A 20,130-nucleotide genomic window follows, 5' to 3' on the forward strand; every position below is an offset into this window, starting at 1 on the left:
GATGTGTTCACTGTTGCCATACCCCGAAGCCTTCGGGCTATGTATTGGAAGAGACCAAGATAGGATAAGCATTCCCACGGGATATACACACGTGATGCCTTGGTACTTGCCCGAGCTTGGGACTACGCTCAGCAACATTCTTTCGAGCCTTCCTATGCGCCTTGATAATCAAAAACTGTCACAGCTATCTCCTGCGAGCGTCCTTGCCGAACTCGATAAGATAGGTATAACGACGACCACAGACATTTTCTTTGGTCCTTCTGCTCTCGAAATCATCTCTCGCCTTCCACCAGGGACTGTGTCTTTGAGAGAATTACAAAACTACATTAAGAATGTAGCTGAATCAACCTCTGCAAAAGGAGTCTCCGCGCTCGACATATCAAAAGAACCTAGGTCTTTATATGCGCCATCCCAGCCGTACTACTTGTCCTCTCATTGCCCGAGCTTGGATGCCATACTAGGTGGTAGTGGTTTCGATGCGTCTCGGGTCTTCGAGGTTTCCGGCGACCATAAATCGGGGAAAAGCGTAGGTCATCTACTGTGACCTGTTTCCATCGCAGCCACCCGCACCGATACAATACTAAGCAAATTTCCTGCATAGACTCTCGCCTTGAATACCGCACTACATGTTCTTTTAGATGATTCGAAGTCAGAGGTGGTATGGATTGATACAAGTGGGGATTTCTCTCCAGATCTGTCCGTACGCGTTGTGGAATCTGAGAGGTTTCTGTGCACGGTACGATTCCTCATCTGTTGGTTTTGGACCAAAGATTCTCATCATCTGCTGCCTAAGGCCAGCCTAGATACTCGAATCGAAGCTCTGGAGCGACTGCAAATCGCAACAGCAGTCGAAATTGAAAGCTTCTATCAAGTATTGCAAGTCATCACAAATCGTTTGCGGGTACGAAGGAACTTTCCCTGGCCCTTTGCTGTATTCCCTCATATTTCCAGTCAATTCCTTCCGAACATCCGAGGACACGATGTATTGTGATTGATACTATCACTTCCGTCTTTGGACCCTACCTCAGTCCCAATTCATCTCAAGGACATGCTGTCATGACAACTTTCATGCGGCACCTTCAATCAATCGCACGAACTTACTTGGTCGCAGTTCTCGTAGGACAAGTTTACGACTTGTATCGCTTAGTAACCTCTCTGATACGACTTACTGTACTTATAGGTAATCAACAACGCAACTGTGATGCCCCAAAATCAGACCAACACCTTGTCGATATTGCCTAATAACGTGAAAAAACCCTCGCTCGGAGCATCTTTTCCATTTCTTACGGATGCGACTCTGTGGCTGTCACCGTCTGCAACAGAGGTTGTGGATAACATATTAGTGCACTCAAGCGTTGTGGAGATATTGAGATCTAGAGTTTCTGTCGGTGGCGTTCGTTTTTCTCAGTTGGCTGAAGGCCCGTTAACATGCTCATAGCGTTCTACTCTATGGTGCAAAATGAAAATCATCGAAGATGTAGTTATTGACTGACTCGTAAGTTTCCAATCCGTAATCACTACAAACCTACCTGGCGCTCAACGCTGTCAATTCGGTACCTTTCTTAGTGGACGTCTCAACAGGAAGAGCTTGAGTTATATTCTGGTCACTGTGATAACTTAGTTACCAAGTTAGGGCTGTGGGTCCGTATTTGTAATTATTTGTTCTGCGCGTGTCGCAGGGTTGAGGTAGGCCTCGGTCAAGCTCCCAACCGAGCTTATACCAGAACACAGTAATACTACATACTATACTGATCTCAGCGGTAACATGTATCCGAAGCAACGGCGGTTCAATCCATTGTCGTCTCGAAAACCACTAGATAAGGAATATGGCTTACTACTTACTGCAAACGTGTTCGCTAAAGTTCCACCGGCGGACAAATAATCGCAATCCGTACTTGTGGCATTTTGCTCTGCATATTTGCCTCAGTGCATTGTCCTTATTGTTGCAATTGAAGATCGAGGCTGCGGGATTAAAGTGTGAAAAATAACAACAGGCGATGTTCCAAATTTGGCAAACCCGCGGTACTCACGTGATCGTATTCTTTGTTCTTGAGCACAGCCACAACGCCATTGTTCTTTTTGTCTCGTATTCAAACACTGTTGCATTGTCTTCCACTTTTCCGCCGAAAACTATAAAAGCCCCGTTCGCAATGGAAAGCCCCAGCTGTCTATTTCTTTCTATAACCACCACTACTCCGTGCTTTCTTCACTCTCAAGCTTCAAACCAGATCCACCATGATTCTCACTCAAAAATATGTTTTCACCGCACTGGCCTGCCTTTCCTTTGCTGTTATTCCAGTTGTTCGCTCGGCAACGATAGATGTCGTCGTCGGAGGTCCTGGAATTCTCAAATATAGTCCCGAATTCGTCGTAAGTTCAGGTGTTCTAATCTCAGCGATCTGATCTCATGTGCTTCGCAGAACGCCTCGGTCGGAGACATTATACGGTTTACTTTCAAGCAAAAGAACCACACTGTTACACAGTCCACCCTGCAATCACCTTGCTCTCCTAAAGCTGACGGATTCGATTCTGATTTGTGAGCTTAGCTTATTCGAATACCTCCGGTCGACTGACTTAGACCTTTAGTGTTCCTGTGGCGGATTCCGTTACTCAAGGTTTCCCGGTGGCTCAATTCACCGTCGAGAACGCAGACCCCCTTTGGGTGTACTGCCGTCAAGCCAATCATTGCCAGCAGGGAATGGTTTTTGCCGTCAATCCTGGCGACAAATTTGAAGCATTCAAAGCTGCCGCGACCGGCAACACTACTTCTACGACAACTTCGACTTCGACATCTACTTCTGCCACCAGTACTGCGCCTGCTGGAAGCTCGAAAGATCACCGAGTAGTTGTCGGTGGCCCAGGCGTACTTGCTTTCCAGCCCGCAAATATCACTGCCCAAGTCGGTGATACAGTGACCTTTGAGTTCAGACAGAAGAATCATACTGTTACCCAGAGCTCTTTCAACCAGGTGAGGATTGGTTTCATGATAAGTTCTTTTTTGATTGACGCCTGTTCTTCCAGCCATGCCAAGCTCTGTCTGCTACCGGTCAACCGGGTTTTGACACTGGATTGTAAGCACCAGCACTGTTCGTTTACACACTCATTCTAAACTTCCTGCAGTCACCCAGTTGCTGACGGATCCACCACATTCCCCACTTACACTATTCAAGTTAACGATGTAAGTCATACGCACCCTCTTTCCAAGTGTCGCACATCCTCATCATATAACTCCAGACCAAACCAATTTGGGCCTACTGCCGTCAGGCTAACCATTGCACTAGTGGGATGGTGTTTAGCGTCAACTCTGTTGAAACCGGTCCAAATACCTTCGAGGCTTTCAAGTCCAAGGCAATGGGAAGTAACGGTACCTCTGGTTCCAACAATCAAAATGCTGGGATCTCCACTAGGCTAAACAGTGCAAGCATTGCGATCGCCGTCGTCGGGGTGGTTTTTGGCGTATTGTGTTGATTATGATTTGAATATTGGACGCTATCTTCTCTCCTTTCTCTCCTTCACGGTTTAGCTGTATCGATATTCACTTGTAGACGACCGTTCAGTATGTATCAATTATATCACGGAGTTGCTGTACTTTATCACTAGCTATTAGTATTGGTACTGGTACTTGCTAATACATCACCATGTCCCCTTCATTCGATTCGTTCCTTGAAGTTGCCTATTTTGGTGTTATCACCTCTTGTTTTCCCATCCGTCATGGACAACATCAAGCTACCTGCGGAAGCACAAGGTTTGCAAGGATCCCAACCAGATGACGGAAAACAGGCTGCTCAAGAGGAAGAAATGCGCCGCGACTTGATGGCTACCGTTCTCGACACCGCAGCTCGCGAACGACGTATGTGATAGCAAGGATAATTTCGCATCGAGTCCTTAGTCTGATGATACCTCATACAACAGTATCACGGATATCTCTGGTTAGTCCAGAGCGCTCAAGGCAGATAGAAGGGATTCTGTTGAGGATGATTCAGTCGGGACAATTGAGAGGACGGGTATCAGAGAACCAATTAATCGAACTTCTGGAACAAGTACGTTTTTCTCTACCCCTCCTTCATCTCGTGACAACTTATCTTTCATGTAGATAGAGTCGGCTCAAGGCCAAAGTACGACGAAGAAATCCACAATAGTGGTGCGTATTATGCCCTATCGAAACGCCATGTAGGCCTAAATCGACCATACTTCACCTCAGTATCAGCGCAGGAAGGATTTCGACGACGACGATTTCTGATCTACATCCTCATTTCGCGTTGCTTTGATCTGTATACGTATCATTGTGTGACAAGGCTGAACTCGATGTTTCCGATTCGCAGCACGTCCATCAAAGAGTTAGCATAACAAATTACAGCACGGGCATCGATACAACATCGTGGAAAGGTCTAGATACATACACTAAAAGACAGCTAGAAGATAGTGAAAACGTCGGTTTCAGGATCTGTAATTTGTATGTCGAGAAGGATTCTGAGGGAAAATCGTTCAGTTATGTCATTCAAAAAAATTATTTGACTTCAGCTCACGAATGGAATGGATACAGGCGTTTGGGCTTGACTGAGCAGATATCCATGTGCTTGCGGGTTGCTGCGATCCAGGTTCAGTTGAGCAAATGTTGTCGCCGTGTCTTGCATCCCTTCTATCTGCGCCGGTGGTGGTGGTTTGAAGTTCTGTGGTCGCATATTTTTGAGAACAAGGGGCAGCACTGAGCAGTAAATACACTTACGTATTGTCTTCCCTCCTTATAAAGCTCCTCCAACTTCCGGTCGAATACACCTTGTGCTTCAAATTCTTGGTAAGCTTTGTACAGGTTCAATGTCGAACGCGCGTCTTCGATAGAATCGTGTGTGTCCGTTTGTATATGTTCATCGAGGACAAACCAAACCAAGAATCGTAATGATAGACGACGTTGTCGAGCCTTCAGGAAATACAGGTCCACAGTATCTATCACACGTTCTGGCGGAATAAATATATCTGGGTATGGGATGAGTCAATGGAGGAAGAGCGTCTAGGACCTTGGCTTACTGATTATTCGGAAATCCTTAGACAATCCATGGCCTACAAAGATGCAACCACGGTCAACAAGGAGCCGAAGTTTCTTGTAGACGACTTTTAGTGGCGTCAAAGTATACGGCGATTGGATGGGATCCAAATCACCGACTGTCCAATGTGGGAGTAAGGAAACAAAGAAGACTGGCTTAGTGACTTCACGTACACTGAATCCCGGAAAATTCGGTAAGGTAGTTAACAATAGCCTCACTTGTGTGAATATGGTCATCTATGAAAGGGAGACCTTGCTCGGGCCCGTCCCCTCGTAGCACCGAGACCCTAGCAAGGCTCAGTCGAGCAGGTCGAATGACTTTCTTGGTACCGTCTGATTTGAACTCGGTATCTTCCTGTCGGGTTGAACATTTGGATGATCAGTCATCACTAATAGTTCCCAACACCATACCTGCTGCATCTGAACGAACTCCGCGTCTATGGCGATCAGAGTCCCAGGTCTAGGTAGCTCGTCGTGGGATAGACATTTGTGTTTTATCAACGCAGGATCGCGATTCCTGAGGTATTAAGCCGCTGAACAACACGTAAATGGCAATATAGGGATGCACATACAAGGAAATCGAGGTATCCTGACACAATATGGTCGGGTCAATAAGATCTGGGAGACCACTCAAATCTAGAGTGTCCCGGGTGTCAACACGCTCCAAATACAACACTGAAGGAATCTAAGCAGGCCAGTCATTTCCAGGGCATGATAAACAAGATTTAAAATTTTACCTTCCAGCGATCTGGGAAACTCAATGCTTCCTCCTGTGATATATTACTGACGACGAAGTCGTTGAAGATATACCACGGACTACCAGTTTCGTGCTGAAATTCTGCCTCGGGAACTGCTCAAGATCACTGAGGTGTCGCAGAAGGCAGAAAACCGGAGTCAGACCTTTAATTATCCCAACTAAATGTGGATGTTGGTCAGAGGAGACAATTTGCAGAACTAATGCCTGTAACACACGGGGTGAATGGTAATATTAATATCACCCGAAAGTAATGACATACCCGAAGTTCATATGTGGCTACTTGAGGATCATCTCCTTCTTCAAGGTGTCCATTTACCTCAACAAAGGGCTTGAGGAGGGTTTGACCACGATGATCTATCCAGTGAGACATATCGTCTTCCGTATTGACACAGGCATTTATAGCCATAATGAGAGGTAAACCCTTCGTCGGTAGCGTTCGGCGAGAAGAGAATGTTGCAAGGTGCTTGCAGGTTTGGCAAGTCGCTTTGTGAGTCATTTTCCGTAACAGGGATTGTCGAAGTATGGTAGGGAAGTCCGTCGGTGAATCGTTTGCCCGCGCCTTTCATTCTCTGTAAATATCGAATCTCAAGGGCGACAGGACAACTCGTACTTTGCGAGGGTAGCTCAGCTCAATGATATGAGACATATTCTCCTTCTCTCTTGTTGCCTTGCAGTGCAGACAGGTGATAAGGGTTTTTGCATCGAGCCCAAGTAGTTGAGTGATTGGCGCAGGGACTCTGCTGAGGCTTGTGTACGTATCTTTTACGATTGAGGGATTCTGTGGAAAGGTGTTACCCTCTAAACCAATGTGGTCAATAAGGAATCGGTGGAATGACTGAATCTTTTGCGCATAATCGACTTCGTGTGATTCTCGACCGTAATCGATGAGGTCGATAAAATTGGACGCTACAGAAGTATGTGAGTAGTCTGTCTCATCTCCGTGAAGATTACAATACCATGAGCCAGCACACCAACAGCCCTGCAGAAATTGCTTGCTTGACAGTTAGTTCCACGAGCGTCTTCAAGCATCCGTACAACGAATCCAAGCTCACAAAGAAGACAGTGCTCCCTTGAACAATTCGTGGTGATATGTGACTTGGCCAAACGCCGAATAGGAATGCAATAGTGCATTATTTGGACAAGGGGATTGGTGTAGGAGTTGAGAATGTGAGTTTCCAGTCCGCTGAACTCAGTTTTATTATAGAACCTAAACACATTTTAACACAAGTCATATCCAGACTAACCCTACTCACCCAAAGTCAAAATCTTCCACACCGAATTTCGAATACTCGATCTCCACAAGTCTATACACTTTTGGAATGTCATCCGCCATATAATCCATCGGGGTTTCCGGTTCCTACGATACGACAATTGTCAATGCAGACGAATACTCTGGTTGTGCAATGGCCCACCTCGCCAGTACGCGCTTTGCCGCTACGGAAACGACCGTTACTCTTTCGAGGAGCTGAGGGTACCATATTTCTCTTTCCCTGAAGTTCTTTGGGCAAAGGTGCGTAGGCAACATTATCATTGGTCTTTATAGTGTTCAGAACTTGCGGGGGTATTTTCTGGGGTGGCGGATACGCCGGGGTTGAGAGGGAAAACTGTGGAGTCCATGCCGACAATAACTGTGATTTATAGTGGGGCATTCCAATGGCGTTCAACGGCCTGAAGTTGAGTGAGTAATTATCTACCTCTGATATAGGCGAGGACGCACGTTGAATCCTGCCATTGAATATCGGGAAGAGGTTCATGAGTATCCTCCCATTCGATTGGACGTCCTTCGAAACCGTTCAGTGGAACATCTTGAGTATCTTCTGCTTGACTTCTAAGATAGATTGCGCCTTCTGCGTCTCCACACGCAAGATAAGCACTCGTAGGAGAAATAGCGATCGATGTGATGTAAGAAGTTAAGTTCAGCTGACATTTCCTGCGTTTAACAACAATTGACAAGCTTCATGGGTTGCAACACACCTGATAAAACTCATTGACCGCTCCAGGATTCGTCACATCCACTATATTGATCAAACCTTGATTCGAAGCGATAGCAATACTTGAAGATCTATTCGGTACGACCGAAATGAAAGTAGGACTGGCGGAGAACGGAATGGGCGGAAGCGCTCGCATGTTTCGTAGGTCGTACACCTTAACCAGAGGGTCCGGGAAGGGATGCGATTGTCTATAACTGTTGATCAGTTTGGAAATGTAAGCAAACTAGAGGGTATATGACCTCAGGCTTAGGCCGATCGTGAATACAAAATTTCCGAGAGCCTCGAGGCCTCGTATGCTGCTGTAGTGAGCCTTCACTGAGCTTTCTGAGCCTCCATTGCGCATGAGACCAGTCCGTGGATCATGAGCCCTCAAATAACCATCTGCTGCCCCTGACAGCAAGAGGGAGTTCGAGTATACCATCTGTGTCACGAGCGAGGGCAATTGTATTTGCCTAAGAACGCTGCCAGTCATCGCATTCAACATCAACAAGTCCATGTCGACTGTCGAGACTGCAACGCCAGGGAAGCTAGAAGATGCGGCGAAGGTTGCTATCGCCGAGGACGAGCTGTGAATCAAAAAAAGTAAAATTTCAGATTCCAAGGAATTCGTAAGCAACCCGTCCAACTTACTTGTAGTACCATTTATTCATGCCCCCTTTCGCCCACGAGCCAACACCTAGGCCTCCCATGCTGGCAGCTCTAACTTGATTGTCACCAGCAACTATCTTCTGAACTGCATGATCACCTGCTCGAAAGCAAACTCCCCGGAGTCCGCTGGTTCCGTGGTGAGCAGAAACGTACCCAGTCCCCGAGCCTGCCCAGAGCGTGTCAGAGACGGGATCAAACGATAAAGCTGAGACAGGTTGAGGAAATGGATGAACAACTATGGGAGGAAGAGAATATTGGAAACCAGACATTCAGGGTCCCATTCACAAGAGCGTGATGATGTACGTGACTAAGAATACGCAAAAGGATGAAAGGTCCAATCAGGAGAACTAAGTTATTAGCAGTGGCCAGAGCCAACCGTAGTACTATCATGATCAAATTGGATGAATTCGGTGTGAATGTCCTTCTACTGGATTTCACTGACTTGAGTACTGTATGGTGGAGTTCAATGAGTATCACTGTAAATAATTCATCACTAAAAAGAAGATGGAATTCGCGTTCTGGCTAATGATTTGCAGCAGCAATGAAATCCACAGCGCTCCTTTTCGAAATGCAATTAAAAGTGAAATTCATTGCTTCTGCTTACCACACTAGTATCGACTCGCGGTGGGGCGTAGTATCGCTGGTAGCGTGGCGAGTTCTTCTCTAGAGGTCACTAGATGGTTCTAGTATGGGATAATCATAAGGGACAGACTGTTGTATGATTTCGAAACTTGACTGTGTGGTGCAAAGACACGTTCGACGAGAGACTCGATCGTAGAGGAACACCCCGTGATCAATAACTCCTCACTCCCCGAGTCCCAACACGGACCCACAACTGGAGGCTCCGCCTTTCTCCACGAATATCTTTACATCAATGGAAAATCATCCATCGGTAAGCTTAGCTGCTTCTTTGGGCTATCCGTTGACGTTGTGCACAGTATCCCGAATTATCGAGTCTTATTTCCGAGTACCCAAAGCATGCCGGAGCGTTGTTTCAGACGTATAACGACCTCTTACTAGGTAATCTAGACCAATCTTCAACCAGACGGCCATTAATCCATTTATTTAGCTCAACAGTGGAGAGATGTTGAGGTTCAAGATCTCGGAGCGCCTCATTTGCGCGGATACATTTTAGGACGTCGGCCAGTCACTGCAACAGATGCGGATGCATTACTATACGTAGTCCCTTGTTCAGTGACGGAGTCAATATCTGTAGACTGGTTCGTCGTTGTGGGATTCATCTTTCAATAAAATAACGCTCTTATTAGGTTGGCTGGGGTTTTTGAGAAGTTAGCGACAGAGGAGATATATCTCGCTATCAATACGGACGACTCTTCAGTTGTTTACTATCAGATAAGCGATGGAATAGTGAAGCCTTTCATCTAAAAAAGACGTTTCCACGACCCTTCAATCTCTGACAGACCACGCCTATCTACGAGGGGTTGATGGCGATCAGTTCGACTATTTCGCGGCGGAAGTTGTTTTGCTGTCAACACGTTGAGGGCCAGCAGTCTGCACTATGGTCACAAATCTAAGCTCATCTGTAGAAGGCTCGGAAGGCGCTCTTCTACATGACTCCACCCAACGTCAAGGCCCTGCTCAATGATTTGTAACCGAGCAGTGTTTCTAGCCCTACCATCGTGGCCATCCTTGTCCTTTTCAGCCTTGGTTTTGGCGATTATCGGAGTCTCGGCTACCAGAAAACGAAAATGCCTTGCTTGGCGGAGCACGAACATCGGTGTTTTGTGCTGTTGAGGACAAATTCTTGCTGGTATTCTAGTTCGAGGATCCATTCGATACTCTCGCGGTCAAACCATGGAGACTGGGGCGAGTCCTAATATTCATAGTGTCCCGATGATCTTATGAAAATACAATGACCGGTGCACTGCAGACAGACATTCTCACATACATGTCTCCCAGATCGATCGTTCATGCCTGTTGTGACAGTGGTACCTATGTGTATCGTATTTACGAAACTCGATCATGTCATCGAACCAGGGCTCGTCAAGGAACTCTTACCATTGACTATGCGTTTTGAAACCTTCGATAATGACCGAGATTCTGCACAGATCCTTTTACGCTCGGTTCTAAATCCTACCCGCCCGCAATCGCGTCCTGCAAGGCATTGAGTTATCAAATTCCACGCCGAATGATCGGTGTCCATTGAATGCAAGACGTGAGTGAGCTAAATGAGATAGAGTTCCCACTTCCCTGACCATCAGTCGCTTTTTTTCTCATGTAACATAGCTTCTATGTAAGACGATGGGAACCTTCTCACTGGTCCGGGTACTCTTTCATTTGACAATTGCAAAGGGTCGGCTGTACGTTTCTTGGGGACCTGAAGGTGAGTCCCCTAACGATTCATCGACAGAAAACTTGCTGAAGCCACTTATTTCATACTGCAGTTTGAATCCATGGGGCCATTCTTGCTTCTAACGTTGCTAATGACCCGTTACGTCCTCTGCAAGGGCCCTGGAAGTGGCGAGAGTGGTGATGATAACCATGGCGGTCTTGATAGTAACACGAGCCCAACATCCGGATCTCTACTCCCAGCAACACCAACAACGGGACATGCGGCTACATCAACGTCAAGCACGGAGAGCCCTATGTTACGATTCACGAGTCCAGACAACACAACAGAATGTACCAGCATAACGTTTTACTGGACTGCTACTAAAACTAGTGGCCCGGTGGCCGATGAATCGATATCACTTCTGGTAACGAACCAAGGTGTTCCAAGATACACCCCTGTCACATCCGTGGTGCGGGTTCTGTCGTCCGACGTGCCTAAGAGTGCACAACACTTCGTATGGCTACCAGTGGACGTAGCTTCCGGCTGGTACACGGTCCAAGCTCAGTCGCTTAACCAGACTATCCTGTCTTACTCGTCCGCTTTTTTTGTGAGGATAGGCACCAATAATTCATGTCTCCGCGTCAGCCATAGCTCAGTCCATCCTTCCTACAAACGATTGGGCTCTCACGCCCACGTCTCAAAGGCAGAGCTCATTGGCATTGTGGTCGGGTCAATAGCAGGGTTAACGACCTTGTGCATGGCGTTTGCCTTTCCACAGTTTTGGCGTCATGCCCTAGTCTCCCCAAAAACTCAGAGAAAGCACCCATACCGAAAGATTTTTTGACTGTGTTGCGGATTCACGTGGAATTAAGACCCTACTAGGTACATCTGTGTATACATACTGGTACTATACTTCTAATAAATCTTCATGTCATGTAGTGCAGAACAATAATGATAAAAAACTATTTCCCGAGAGTTCCCAAAAAGCTAGGAAGATCTAAACCATCGTATTCGTCTTCCGGGGGCAAGTCTTCGAGGCCTGTCAACAGATTCTTCTGACTGACAGGACCACTCTCCTTGGCTTTTTTCTTCATAGCAGCCAGAGTGCCTTCATCTTCAGTTGTGCGCCTGAAAAGATCTAGTACCACGTCGGTGTCCATAGAAGAGAGGCCTGAGTTCTGTTGCGTCACGACCGAATTGGCGATGTTGAGTTTGAACCGTTGTAAACTGGAAAAGAATTGTCAGTACCTGCGGCAACTGTATTCATGCAAGCCACAAACCCCATGATCTTCTCTTCGAGCGTTCCCTTTGTGATCAGTCGATATACATTGACGACTTTCTTTTGTCCAATTCGATGCGCTCTGTCCATCGCCTGGAGGTCCTTCATTGGGTTCCAATCATGTTCTACGAATATCACCGTATCGGCACCAGTCAATGTCAAACCCAGTCCCCCGACGTGTGTCGTCAGTAACAGGCAATCAATACTGGGGTCAGAATTGAAGGTCTGCACGATAGCATGACGTTTGTTAGCGTCAGTTCCTCCATCCAGTCGCATGTAAGTCACGGAAGGCATGTGGGATTTGAAAAGGTCGGTCTCAATGATGTTCAACATCTGCTTCATCTGACAAAAGATGAGGACACGGTGTTGTGAGAAGGTGCTATTTGAGTCTTCTGGCACCGTGTCGATCAGTTCACTCTTGCCTGAGTCCATCGTAGGAACGGTGTTTGACCCGCCGCCGATACCACAATCCAACAGAAGTTGCCTAGAACTGAGGTTAGCACTGCGTTGAACAAAGCCATGTTGCCACATACTTCAAGGCTAACAATTTCGGCGCATGTTGAATATCATTGAGTCCTTCAGACTTCCCACTGACTTTTTCCAGGGCCTTGTCGATCGAATCGGCATCTTTGAGGACAAGGGCCGGATGGTTGCAAAGTTTCCGCAGATACTGTAAGGATTGGAAAACGTGCTGTTGCTCCTTGCCTTCCTTCCCTGTAGATTGAACGGCCGACTCTGCATCCTGTCGAGCCTGTGACTTGGAGAAGTCGTCGTAGAGGTTCTTCTGGATTTCTGACAATTCGCAGTAATAGTCTTGAATGATTTTGGGTGGTAGGTCGTTCAACACATCCTCCTTCAGTCGTCGAAGGAGGAAAGGGAGAACTTGTTTATGCAGAGCCTCTAGAGCAAGGGCCGCTGACCGATCGAGTAAGGTTAGGGAGCGAAAGGGCAAATGAGAATTCAGGTCACTTACCAGCTTCTCCATTCTTAGCCTTACCATCCCTGTTCGCCAAGATGGGTTTGCCAAACCGTTCGTTGAAGGACGATTCGGTCCCCAGGAATCCGGGCATCAAGAAGTCGAACAAACTCCACAACTCCAAAACATTATTTTGGATGGGAGTTCCGGACAATATGACGCGATGCTGGGACTGTATCGACTTCACTGCCTTGGTAAGCTTTGTCTTTGCGTTCTTGATTATGTGGCCCTCGTCTAGAATACAGTACAGCCATCGGATACCTTCCAAGTTGTTTATATCATTTCGCACCACCTCGTATGAAGTAATGACCAGGTCGTATGATTTGAGCTGAGAAAGTAGCTTCGTTCTTTCCCTCGCGTTGCCGGTGTAAAGAACGGGCGTCAGGTTGTCGACGTACTTCAGAATCTCGTAGTACCAATGTCCTGTCAGTGTGGGCGGGCATATGATGAGAGAGGGAAGGTGAACGGCGTCAGGTGAGTTGGTTTCCTTGAATCTTTGAGCCCGTTCAAAATGTTTGCTTGCCAGGATGCATATTGACTGCAGTGTTTTACCAAGGCCCATGTCTGCCACGAGGTGTCAGGAACGCCAAGTCACGATCTGCAAAAACCTTACCATCGCAGAGAATGCCATGTAACTGATACTTTGCAAGGAACGCCAACCAGTTCACGCCATCCTGTTGGTATTTCCGGAGTTCTGCTTTAATGGGTACCGGTATTGAATACTGCTCGACCTTACTACCGTCAAGGAGTTGAGCAAGAAATTGACGTTCGTCTTCCCGACGCTTTAGAAGTTCTTCTGGGAAACCGGGAGGATCGGGAAGGCCGGCCTGTTCCGACGACTCAAATTTGCCAATGGGAAAAGGTGATCAAGGAAAAACCTACCTCCAGTGGGACCATCTTCACCAACGACGCAAATGTATTCGTAGCTGTTGACCGTATATCATCGTCGGGATCACTCATGCGACCCAAAACCGGTACCACCATAAAAATGACATATGGCAGCGCTTTCATGTCCAAGCGCTGGACGACGTCTGCAAAGAGCATAAAAGCCAGATGGGACGCTATAAAAAGGAGAACTTACGATAAATTAGCTCCGTTGCTCCCTGGCGATTTACCATGCTCAACGCATCTCCAAGTAGAGGCACTACATCCTCAACAACAAAGCGCATCGCTTCGGCAGTCATTATATCACATATTGTAGCAAAAGAGCGCGCTGCACATTTTCTTATGATAGCGAACTTGCTACGAAGGGCAAGTAGTAGCATAGGGAATGTTTCAGTTACTTTCGGCCACAAGTCATGATGCATGGTGGGCACGACGGCTTCAAGTACACTGAGTGAATCAATGACATCCTGACCAAATTGCTTTTCCATGAGGGGATCCGATTCCTCAGGAGATTTGCCTGAAAAGTAATCAGATGAGCGACGCCGCTAGTATAACCACAGGAGACCGACCAGACATTTTGAGAATGCGCTCTCAAGGCCGCCAACCATCGAAGTCCACATGTTAGGGACTACCACTATCAGATCTGGTCCAAATCTGGCGGAAAGCTCATTGAAAGCCAGGCCAGCTCCTCGTCTTGATATCCGTGATTTGGCTGATTCTTCAGCTGGTGGGTTTTCTTTGTCCTTTGCGGTATCTTTCCCGTGACGTTGCGCTTGACTGACAGCCTGATAAGACAAAATTCCTTCCGTGTACTTCCTTGTGTACGCGAAAGTGGGGGTTTGCTCCGTGTCTTGACATAAGAATGTACACAAATTCTTGACTATCTTTTCTGGCGGTTGTGGTAGCTGGTGTTGCCTGCAGAATTCGATAAAAGACGCGACTGCAACAGCAGATCGGGCTTGTAAATCGACATTCTCTTCGGTCTGGCGGACTGCGTAAGAAGTCGCGAGAAATGCAATGCTAGTTAATTACCAACCTTGATTCCATTCATGATACCTTTCACGATGGGACTGAACTTGTCAGGAGTGCTTTGGAACGCAACGTATGCGGCTGCGAACGCTGCAGATACTCGTATATCATGCTGAGCCTTCACCTCGTTGTAATGCTCGATACTTTCGACGACCAAAGCTCGCTTATCAACGATTACAGCCAGCTCACGTTTTTTCGCCCTTCCCAGGCTATCCTTCAACCGATTGAACATCGGACCAACCGCGGCTTGTGCTGTCTCAATGGTGAAACAACCTGGCCGAGAACCGGAAATGTCGATTTCGCTTCCGAGTTGCGGTATACTGGAGATAGGAAGCTTGCAGTCGGCGGCAAAGGAATGAAGGAGGGCAACACAGTCTGCATGAATGCGAGCGAGAGAAAGAGCCATTTCATGATACGCAAAGGGTGAATTTCCTTGAAGCCACGTCGACGTTTTTGCGCTCAGCTCTTTGGCGAGAGGTGAACATTCAATAAGGGGAGGGGAAATCTTGCTATGCCCTCGTGCCCATTCCTCAGAAATTACGGCGGACAAGAGCTTCTGAAGCATGCTGGTAGAATCAATATAATGTAACAGGATGGGTTGGAAAACCTTATCCACGGAAAGGGACTAGAGATTCCTGCGTTAGCGCTGTATTTACGTGAGCAACGAAAAACAGTTTTACCTCTTCCGGCCAAAATGTGATCAAAAGAGCAAGCGCAGTGGATGCAGCTATCCGGGCTTTGTATATCATTTCTGTCGTGATGAGAGCCAAATCTTGAGCGAGCATGTTTTTGTCGACATTGTGTCGTTCCGGTGCATCGCCGTCAACGGTGAGTGAGGGTCGATAGAAGGGCGCAGGGTCGATGGGCATGCCCAAGGGAGTCATGAGAATGGCATACCAATCCAGAATAACTTGTTGGTTGATATGACTTTCCATCCATCCTGGCGTTGTTGATATCAAAGATAATGTGGTACGCCATGCCGAAAGACTGGCATCCCGTATATCAGAACGCTCTTCCACAACGATGTTCTGGAACAGAAGTTGCAAAAACGGTACGCTAATCCAATCCCGAGGGAGCGACTTGACAGCCATGAAAGAATGTAAAGTCTCCACCACTGAGAGGCGGACATTGGCAATGGTATGTCGGAAGAACGGGAATAACGTAGGTGCAAGGGTCTTCAGGGGTAGACTAGAGCAATCTTGATCAGTACGGTAGCAAGCAGAAAGACACGACTTACGATACAGAATCATCGGCTAGTATTCTGATTACTTTTTCGTATGCTACAAGTTTGCCTAGAGTGCGTGTAAATTAGCGAGCGAAAGAACTGACAACACATTGGAATACAGACCAAGCAGTTCCATTACTGCGCCAACGCTGGAGCTCAGATCGTCTTTCATGTCACTAAGGCAACTCCAGAGAACGAGTAACACCGGCTCCAAAGAATTGGGAAGGTTGTTTACTAGATGGCCCGCAATAGGAAGTAGGCACGAAGCTGCCACAGCTCGCACATCGTCATCCCGATCACCCAGGCTAATGGCAGTGTTAATACAAATGCGAAAAATCGGTTGAAAAATACATGCAACACACCCAAGAACAGCGGCATCAACTACATCTTGAAGAATGGCCTTCCCGTCTCCATCAAATTCTACTTGTTCCACTTCCTCTTCCTTCACTTCCTGGTCGGCAAACTTGGCCTCGAATAGGTCGCTACGAACGGCAACTTCGTATTTGATACCAAGAAGCCCAGCGTGCCGGACTTCCCATACATGCATCTTTTGCTCTTGGTGATTATTTTTCGACTTAGACGACTTCTTCTTCGTTGTAGCTATTGATGGCACGACGAATTCTTGTTTTATCATTTGGAGTAAAATCGAGTGCACACGTAAGACTGATCGGCGGGGCATATGTATGAGAAGTGAAGCCAGTGTTTGAGAAACCATTTCTCGGACAGGTGCGACGACTTGGTCCGAGACGAAGTCCCCAAACCGGTCGAGAACCAAGACACAGAGGAACTTGGCAGAAAGGTCATTGCACCATTTTTCGTGAGTGATTTCGTTCTCTACTGCGGTTAATCCATCTGTTGAATGTGATATAAGCAGTCCAGTAGGAGAAAAGACAGACGCCGGCGAACCTTGCATTCCACCGTGTCTGCCCTGTATTCTCAAGAGTTCCCGAAGCGCCATCGCAGCACCATGTCGAACCTCCCAAGCTGCGCTGAATAGATCGACTTCCAAGACTTGAACAAGGCCATCCCAGACCCAAACGCCGTGCTGGACTTCGAGAGCTTTGGATGGTTTTACCTCCTTGGCAGAAACGGCACCTCCCTTGGAAGGGTCAATGACAACTTTCTCAGGAGCAGAGCTGGTGGGGCTACCGAGACGAGACTTTTCTTGGTTGTGTTCCTCTGGTACAACAAGTCTTGCTCTACGTAAGGTTAGTCGAGAGAATAGGGTCCAAGTTGATGACATAGACACACTTTGCTGGTCCAGCCGCCGAGGCGCTATACTTTGCGCCTGCTGCTTGCGGGGGTGGTGCGGCGACAAAAGCGCTATTACCCGGTTTCCGCTTGCGCTTTAAACGATTTCGTTCACGGGCAGACATTGCGCTTAGATCTTGGGGCTGGTCAGATTCTGACGGTGTGATTGGACCAGGCGTAGCAGATCGACTGGTTGGACCCGAGTCTTCCCCCTTCAGTGGACAAGGACCGCTTGGCGAAGGGGGCGCCTCGGACTTGACGGTCTCCATTTCGACGTCCCCGAGTCCTTCTACATCCGCTCCAAGCTCCTTGTCCAAATCAATCTCCTCTGCAACGTCGTCCAAAAACTCAAGCCCGAGACGACCCATGGCCTCCTTACGAGCTTTTTTTACTTCTGCGGGGCTAGAAAGTATAGCTGGTTTGATGAACTCTTTCCCTGAGGATGCTAGCAGTAGTTTGCCTTGAAGTATGAGCTCCTCAATGGAAAAAGAGGGATAATCGGGTGTTGGGAGCGATGTGCTATCAGTTGTCATGGCCTCCGGGTTTGGAGACGGTTGCCAGATCGGAGTAGAGGAGAATATCTGTGAAAGCGCAGTTGATGCCGCGTTTCGGGTTTCATATGACTTCGAATGTAAAAAGGGTATTATCTAGAACGGTCTCGTCTCAATTCATGTCCTTGGACGCGTAAAAACCGTGCAAAACTCACCCGTGCCACAACAGACATAAGATCCCGCCATGCAGAAGGGTCAGTGGGAGGCACATGTTGGGTTCTGGCCTTGATGTCTTCCGCGATTGTAACATCACTATTCACACTCTTGACGGCTAGCTGAGCGAGCTGCTTTGCAGCGGTATTCCTCACTGAGGTTGAAGAGCCGGTGTCGAGTAAAAGGAGGAGCCGGTCCAACCTAAAGACGAAGAGCGAGTTAAGAAAAGGTGCGCTACGAATCGCGGGACATTAAACCTCGAAGTCATAGTATACCGTAAAACGAAGGGATGGCCACCGGGCCGGTTTGTGCCGTACTAATTTGATGCAAAGCAGGGGGTTTTCTCACGCCTTGCGGAGGGAGAGTCCCTTTTTATCTTCTGCAGACCCCAGGTTTTTTCAAAGTCCGACGTCATTTTCTCACTAGTTTTCTGCCCATCCCATTTCTTTTTTCAATTTGCCACCGCTCAATGTCGTTGTAATCTTTTATCCCAATGCAGCCTTCCTTTTCAGATACCAGTTGGTCTACTCGAATCATTGCCGAAATCTCTCAGCAACTCGGGGACACATCCGATAGAGCCACCGCACGTACGCATGTTCATCTTGAAACCAGGATAAATGATTCATTCACCGCCTATAGAGCTGCTTGGTTGTGGTGAAGATAATTTTAACCTCCTGCTATCAGCTGTACAAGATTTGGTCGCTGAAACGCCACGTTCAAACTCATGTGGAACCCTTGAAGCGCTGGCAAAGTTGGCCCACACGAAAATGTCAAGCGGGGAGGCGCAAATATGCTGGAGGCGCATGTATACGGACGCCCATATTCTCCTTTCACTGTCAGAGCTTTCTCCTCATACCGCCTTACATGCGATTGGTTACTTGGACCGTGCTATCATTATCGCAGGCGCAGCAGGGGACGGTCGGCTTGATCTAATTCTGTCACTCATCTCGAATATACAGTCAAATTACGTACAATCGCATCATTTCTCTCTGACCCGGAGTCGTTTTGAACCGAACAGTTCCGTTCACGAGCCCCTCGTTCTTCACACCTCTCGCCATGCGATCCCCAGTTTGAACTCTCCGCCATCTCTTGAAACTTTCCAAACCAAGTCCTACACGAACCCTTTCATCTTACGGAAGTTTGCCAGCAATTGGCCTGCTCTAAATGAACATCCTTGGTCCTCAGCAGCCTATCTTCGCTCAGTTGCTGGTCCTGGAAGACTGGTGCCTATCGAAGTAGGCACAGACTATCGGGCAGATGATTGGACGCAAATGTTGATGAGTTGGGATGATTTTCTTACGTCTCTTGACTTGGATGGACAGTCAGCCGTCCCCGAAGATGTTCTTTACCTAGCACAACACAACCTTTTGATGCAATTTCCGGAATTAAATTCCGATATTACTATACCAGATTATGCTTACTCTTCTCTACCCTCTCCTCCCGACTACCCCAAATATAGATCACCCAATAATGAGGACCAGCTTGTCGTAAATGGATGGCTTGGGCCCAAAGGAACCATCTCCCCTGCACACACCGTGCGTACGTCTCTCTGTTGTCGTGAGTTCGAACTTACTTGAACGCCAGGACCCGTACTACAACTTATTTGGTAATCATCCTTTTTCCCCGATCCTCCTTACTGATGAGACTGATTATATTCGAGGTAGTCCAGATAGTTGGACGGAAGACCGTATGGTTGACGTCCCCAGCACTGTCAAAACACATGTATCCGTATGTCGCTCAACATTGCGAGAATCCAGCGGCGAATAATACCAGTCCATCAATGAGTAACACCTCGCATGTCGATGTCTTTGGTGAAGTTTCAAAAGGCGATCGATATCCAGATTTTGAGCGACATGTCATCACAAGCAAGCTGACAATGCATGCGACACTGGAGCCTGGTGATCTTTTATTTTTGCCTGCAGGTTGGTGGCATGCGATGAGAGCAGAAGAAACTAGTTTCTCGGTATCCATGTGGTTCTAAGCAGTGGTATTACATTGTAGAATCTACAACGCCGTTTTTGATCAAACCATTCTTTGTCACAACATTCGCC

At 47.4% G+C, this 20,130-nt stretch overlaps 7 protein-coding genes across 8 annotated transcripts; 5 read left to right on the plus strand and 2 right to left on the minus strand.

Annotated features, from left to right (window-relative positions):
• Window positions 1–143: 143 nt before the first annotated feature.
• On the plus strand, window positions 144–1,438 carry E1B28_002500 (uncharacterized protein; the record flags this gene model as incomplete). Its single annotated transcript, XM_043159421.1, has 5 exons — window positions 144–526; window positions 602–736; window positions 794–901; window positions 952–1,116; window positions 1,181–1,438. Exons 1-5 carry the CDS (start codon window positions 155–157, stop codon window positions 1,436–1,438), a joined length of 1,038 nt encoding a protein of 345 aa, XP_043003022.1. The 5' UTR covers window positions 144–154.
• A 797-nt stretch (window positions 1,439–2,235) lies between these two features.
• On the plus strand, window positions 2,236–3,468 carry E1B28_002501 (uncharacterized protein; the record flags this gene model as incomplete). Its single annotated transcript, XM_043159422.1, has 6 exons — window positions 2,236–2,370; window positions 2,421–2,536; window positions 2,587–2,968; window positions 3,022–3,071; window positions 3,121–3,178; window positions 3,235–3,468. 6 exons carry the CDS (start codon window positions 2,236–2,238, stop codon window positions 3,466–3,468), a joined length of 975 nt encoding a protein of 324 aa, XP_043003023.1.
• A 243-nt stretch (window positions 3,469–3,711) lies between these two features.
• On the plus strand, window positions 3,712–4,240 carry E1B28_002502 (uncharacterized protein; the record flags this gene model as incomplete). The annotated part of the gene is made up of 4 exons (XM_043159423.1): window positions 3,712–3,850; window positions 3,913–4,040; window positions 4,094–4,141; window positions 4,202–4,240. 4 exons carry the CDS (start codon window positions 3,712–3,714, stop codon window positions 4,238–4,240), a joined length of 354 nt encoding a protein of 117 aa, XP_043003024.1.
• A 185-nt stretch (window positions 4,241–4,425) lies between these two features.
• E1B28_002503 (uncharacterized protein) lies at window positions 4,426–8,789 on the minus strand. The gene is made up of 18 exons (XM_043159424.1): window positions 8,420–8,789; window positions 8,029–8,355; window positions 7,773–7,977; window positions 7,516–7,718; window positions 7,211–7,466; window positions 7,052–7,155; window positions 6,755–7,005; window positions 6,409–6,704; window positions 6,058–6,357; window positions 5,942–6,002; window positions 5,779–5,891; window positions 5,614–5,726; window positions 5,453–5,558; window positions 5,216–5,396; window positions 5,026–5,160; window positions 4,727–4,974; window positions 4,527–4,670; window positions 4,426–4,470 (listed from the first exon to the last, which is right to left on the minus strand). The coding sequence occupies exons 1-18, from the start codon at window positions 8,704–8,706 to the stop codon at window positions 4,438–4,440; spliced, it is 3,363 nt and encodes a 1,120-aa protein (XP_043003025.1). The 5' UTR covers window positions 8,707–8,789; the 3' UTR covers window positions 4,426–4,437.
• Window positions 8,790–9,239: 450 nt separating this feature from the next.
• Window positions 9,240–9,855, plus strand: E1B28_002504 (uncharacterized protein). Its single transcript, XM_043159425.1, has 4 exons — window positions 9,240–9,329; window positions 9,376–9,457; window positions 9,507–9,657; window positions 9,706–9,855. Exons 1-4 carry the CDS (start codon window positions 9,312–9,314, stop codon window positions 9,821–9,823), a joined length of 369 nt encoding a protein of 122 aa, XP_043003026.1. The 5' UTR covers window positions 9,240–9,311; the 3' UTR covers window positions 9,824–9,855.
• Window positions 9,856–11,579: 1,724 nt separating this feature from the next.
• On the minus strand, window positions 11,580–18,474 carry E1B28_002505 (uncharacterized protein). Its single transcript, XM_043159426.1, has 17 exons — window positions 18,337–18,474; window positions 18,082–18,280; window positions 17,376–18,022; window positions 17,031–17,323; window positions 16,487–16,976; window positions 16,248–16,429; window positions 16,137–16,191; window positions 15,580–16,087; window positions 14,907–15,524; window positions 14,445–14,853; window positions 14,067–14,387; window positions 13,868–14,016; window positions 13,599–13,812; window positions 12,983–13,549; window positions 12,543–12,924; window positions 12,011–12,493; window positions 11,580–11,957 (listed from the first exon to the last, which is right to left on the minus strand). The coding sequence occupies exons 1-17, from the start codon at window positions 18,345–18,347 to the stop codon at window positions 11,693–11,695; spliced, it is 5,793 nt and encodes a 1,930-aa protein (XP_043003027.1). The 5' UTR covers window positions 18,348–18,474; the 3' UTR covers window positions 11,580–11,692.
• Window positions 18,456–20,122, plus strand: E1B28_002506 (uncharacterized protein). 2 transcript variants are annotated; one of them, XM_043159427.1, is made up of 4 exons: window positions 18,456–18,666; window positions 18,719–19,614; window positions 19,664–19,685; window positions 19,744–20,122. In XM_043159427.1, exons 1-4 carry the CDS (start codon window positions 18,573–18,575, stop codon window positions 20,058–20,060), a joined length of 1,329 nt encoding a protein of 442 aa, XP_043003028.1. In that variant the 5' UTR covers window positions 18,456–18,572; the 3' UTR covers window positions 20,061–20,122. The 2 variants fall into 2 exon arrangements, with proteins under 2 accessions (XP_043003028.1, XP_043003029.1); XM_043159428.1 differs by having other exon boundaries at window positions 19,749–20,122.
• The last annotated feature ends 8 nt before the right edge of the window (window positions 20,123–20,130 follow it).

Source organism: Marasmius oreades, chromosome 10, assembly GCF_018924745.1.
Source record: "Marasmius oreades isolate 03SP1 chromosome 10, whole genome shotgun sequence".
Classification (NCBI taxonomy): Eukaryota; Fungi; Basidiomycota; class Agaricomycetes; order Agaricales; family Marasmiaceae; genus Marasmius; species Marasmius oreades.

Bases quoted from the DNA above. Each gene is read 5' to 3' on its own strand.
- E1B28_002504 (XM_043159425.1), top strand. The intron at 9,458-9,506 runs GTAATCTAGACC...CCATTTATTTAG, and splicing joins GTATAACGACCTCTTACTAG to CTCAACAGTGGAGAGATGTT. The intron at 9,658-9,705 runs GTTCGTCGTTGT...CGCTCTTATTAG, and splicing joins GAGTCAATATCTGTAGACTG to GTTGGCTGGGGTTTTTGAGA.
- E1B28_002505 (XM_043159426.1), bottom strand. The intron at 18,023-18,081 runs GTGAGTTTTGCA...AGACCGTTCTAG, and splicing joins TTATGTCTGTTGTGGCACGG to ATAATACCCTTTTTACATTC. The intron at 15,525-15,579 runs GTAAAACTGTTT...AGGAATCTCTAG, and splicing joins TCACATTTTGGCCGGAAGAG to TCCCTTTCCGTGGATAAGGT.
- E1B28_002506 (XM_043159427.1), top strand. From the start codon at position 18,573: ATGCAGCCTTCCTTTTCAGATACCAGTTGGTCTACTCGAATCATTGCC. The intron at 18,667-18,718 runs GTACGCATGTTC...CACCGCCTATAG, and splicing joins ATCCGATAGAGCCACCGCAC to AGCTGCTTGGTTGTGGTGAA. The intron at 19,686-19,743 runs GTAATCATCCTT...TATTCGAGGTAG, and splicing joins CCCGTACTACAACTTATTTG to TCCAGATAGTTGGACGGAAG.
- E1B28_002503 (XM_043159424.1), bottom strand. From the start codon at position 8,706: ATGTCTGGTTTCCAATATTCTCTTCCTCCCATAGTTGTTCATCCATTT. The intron at 7,467-7,515 runs GTGCGTCCTCGC...ACTCAACTTCAG, and splicing joins ATTCAATGGCAGGATTCAAC to GCCGTTGAACGCCATTGGAA. The intron at 7,006-7,051 runs GTGAGTAGGGTT...AAATGTGTTTAG, and splicing joins GTGGAAGATTTTGACTTTGG to GTTCTATAATAAAACTGAGT.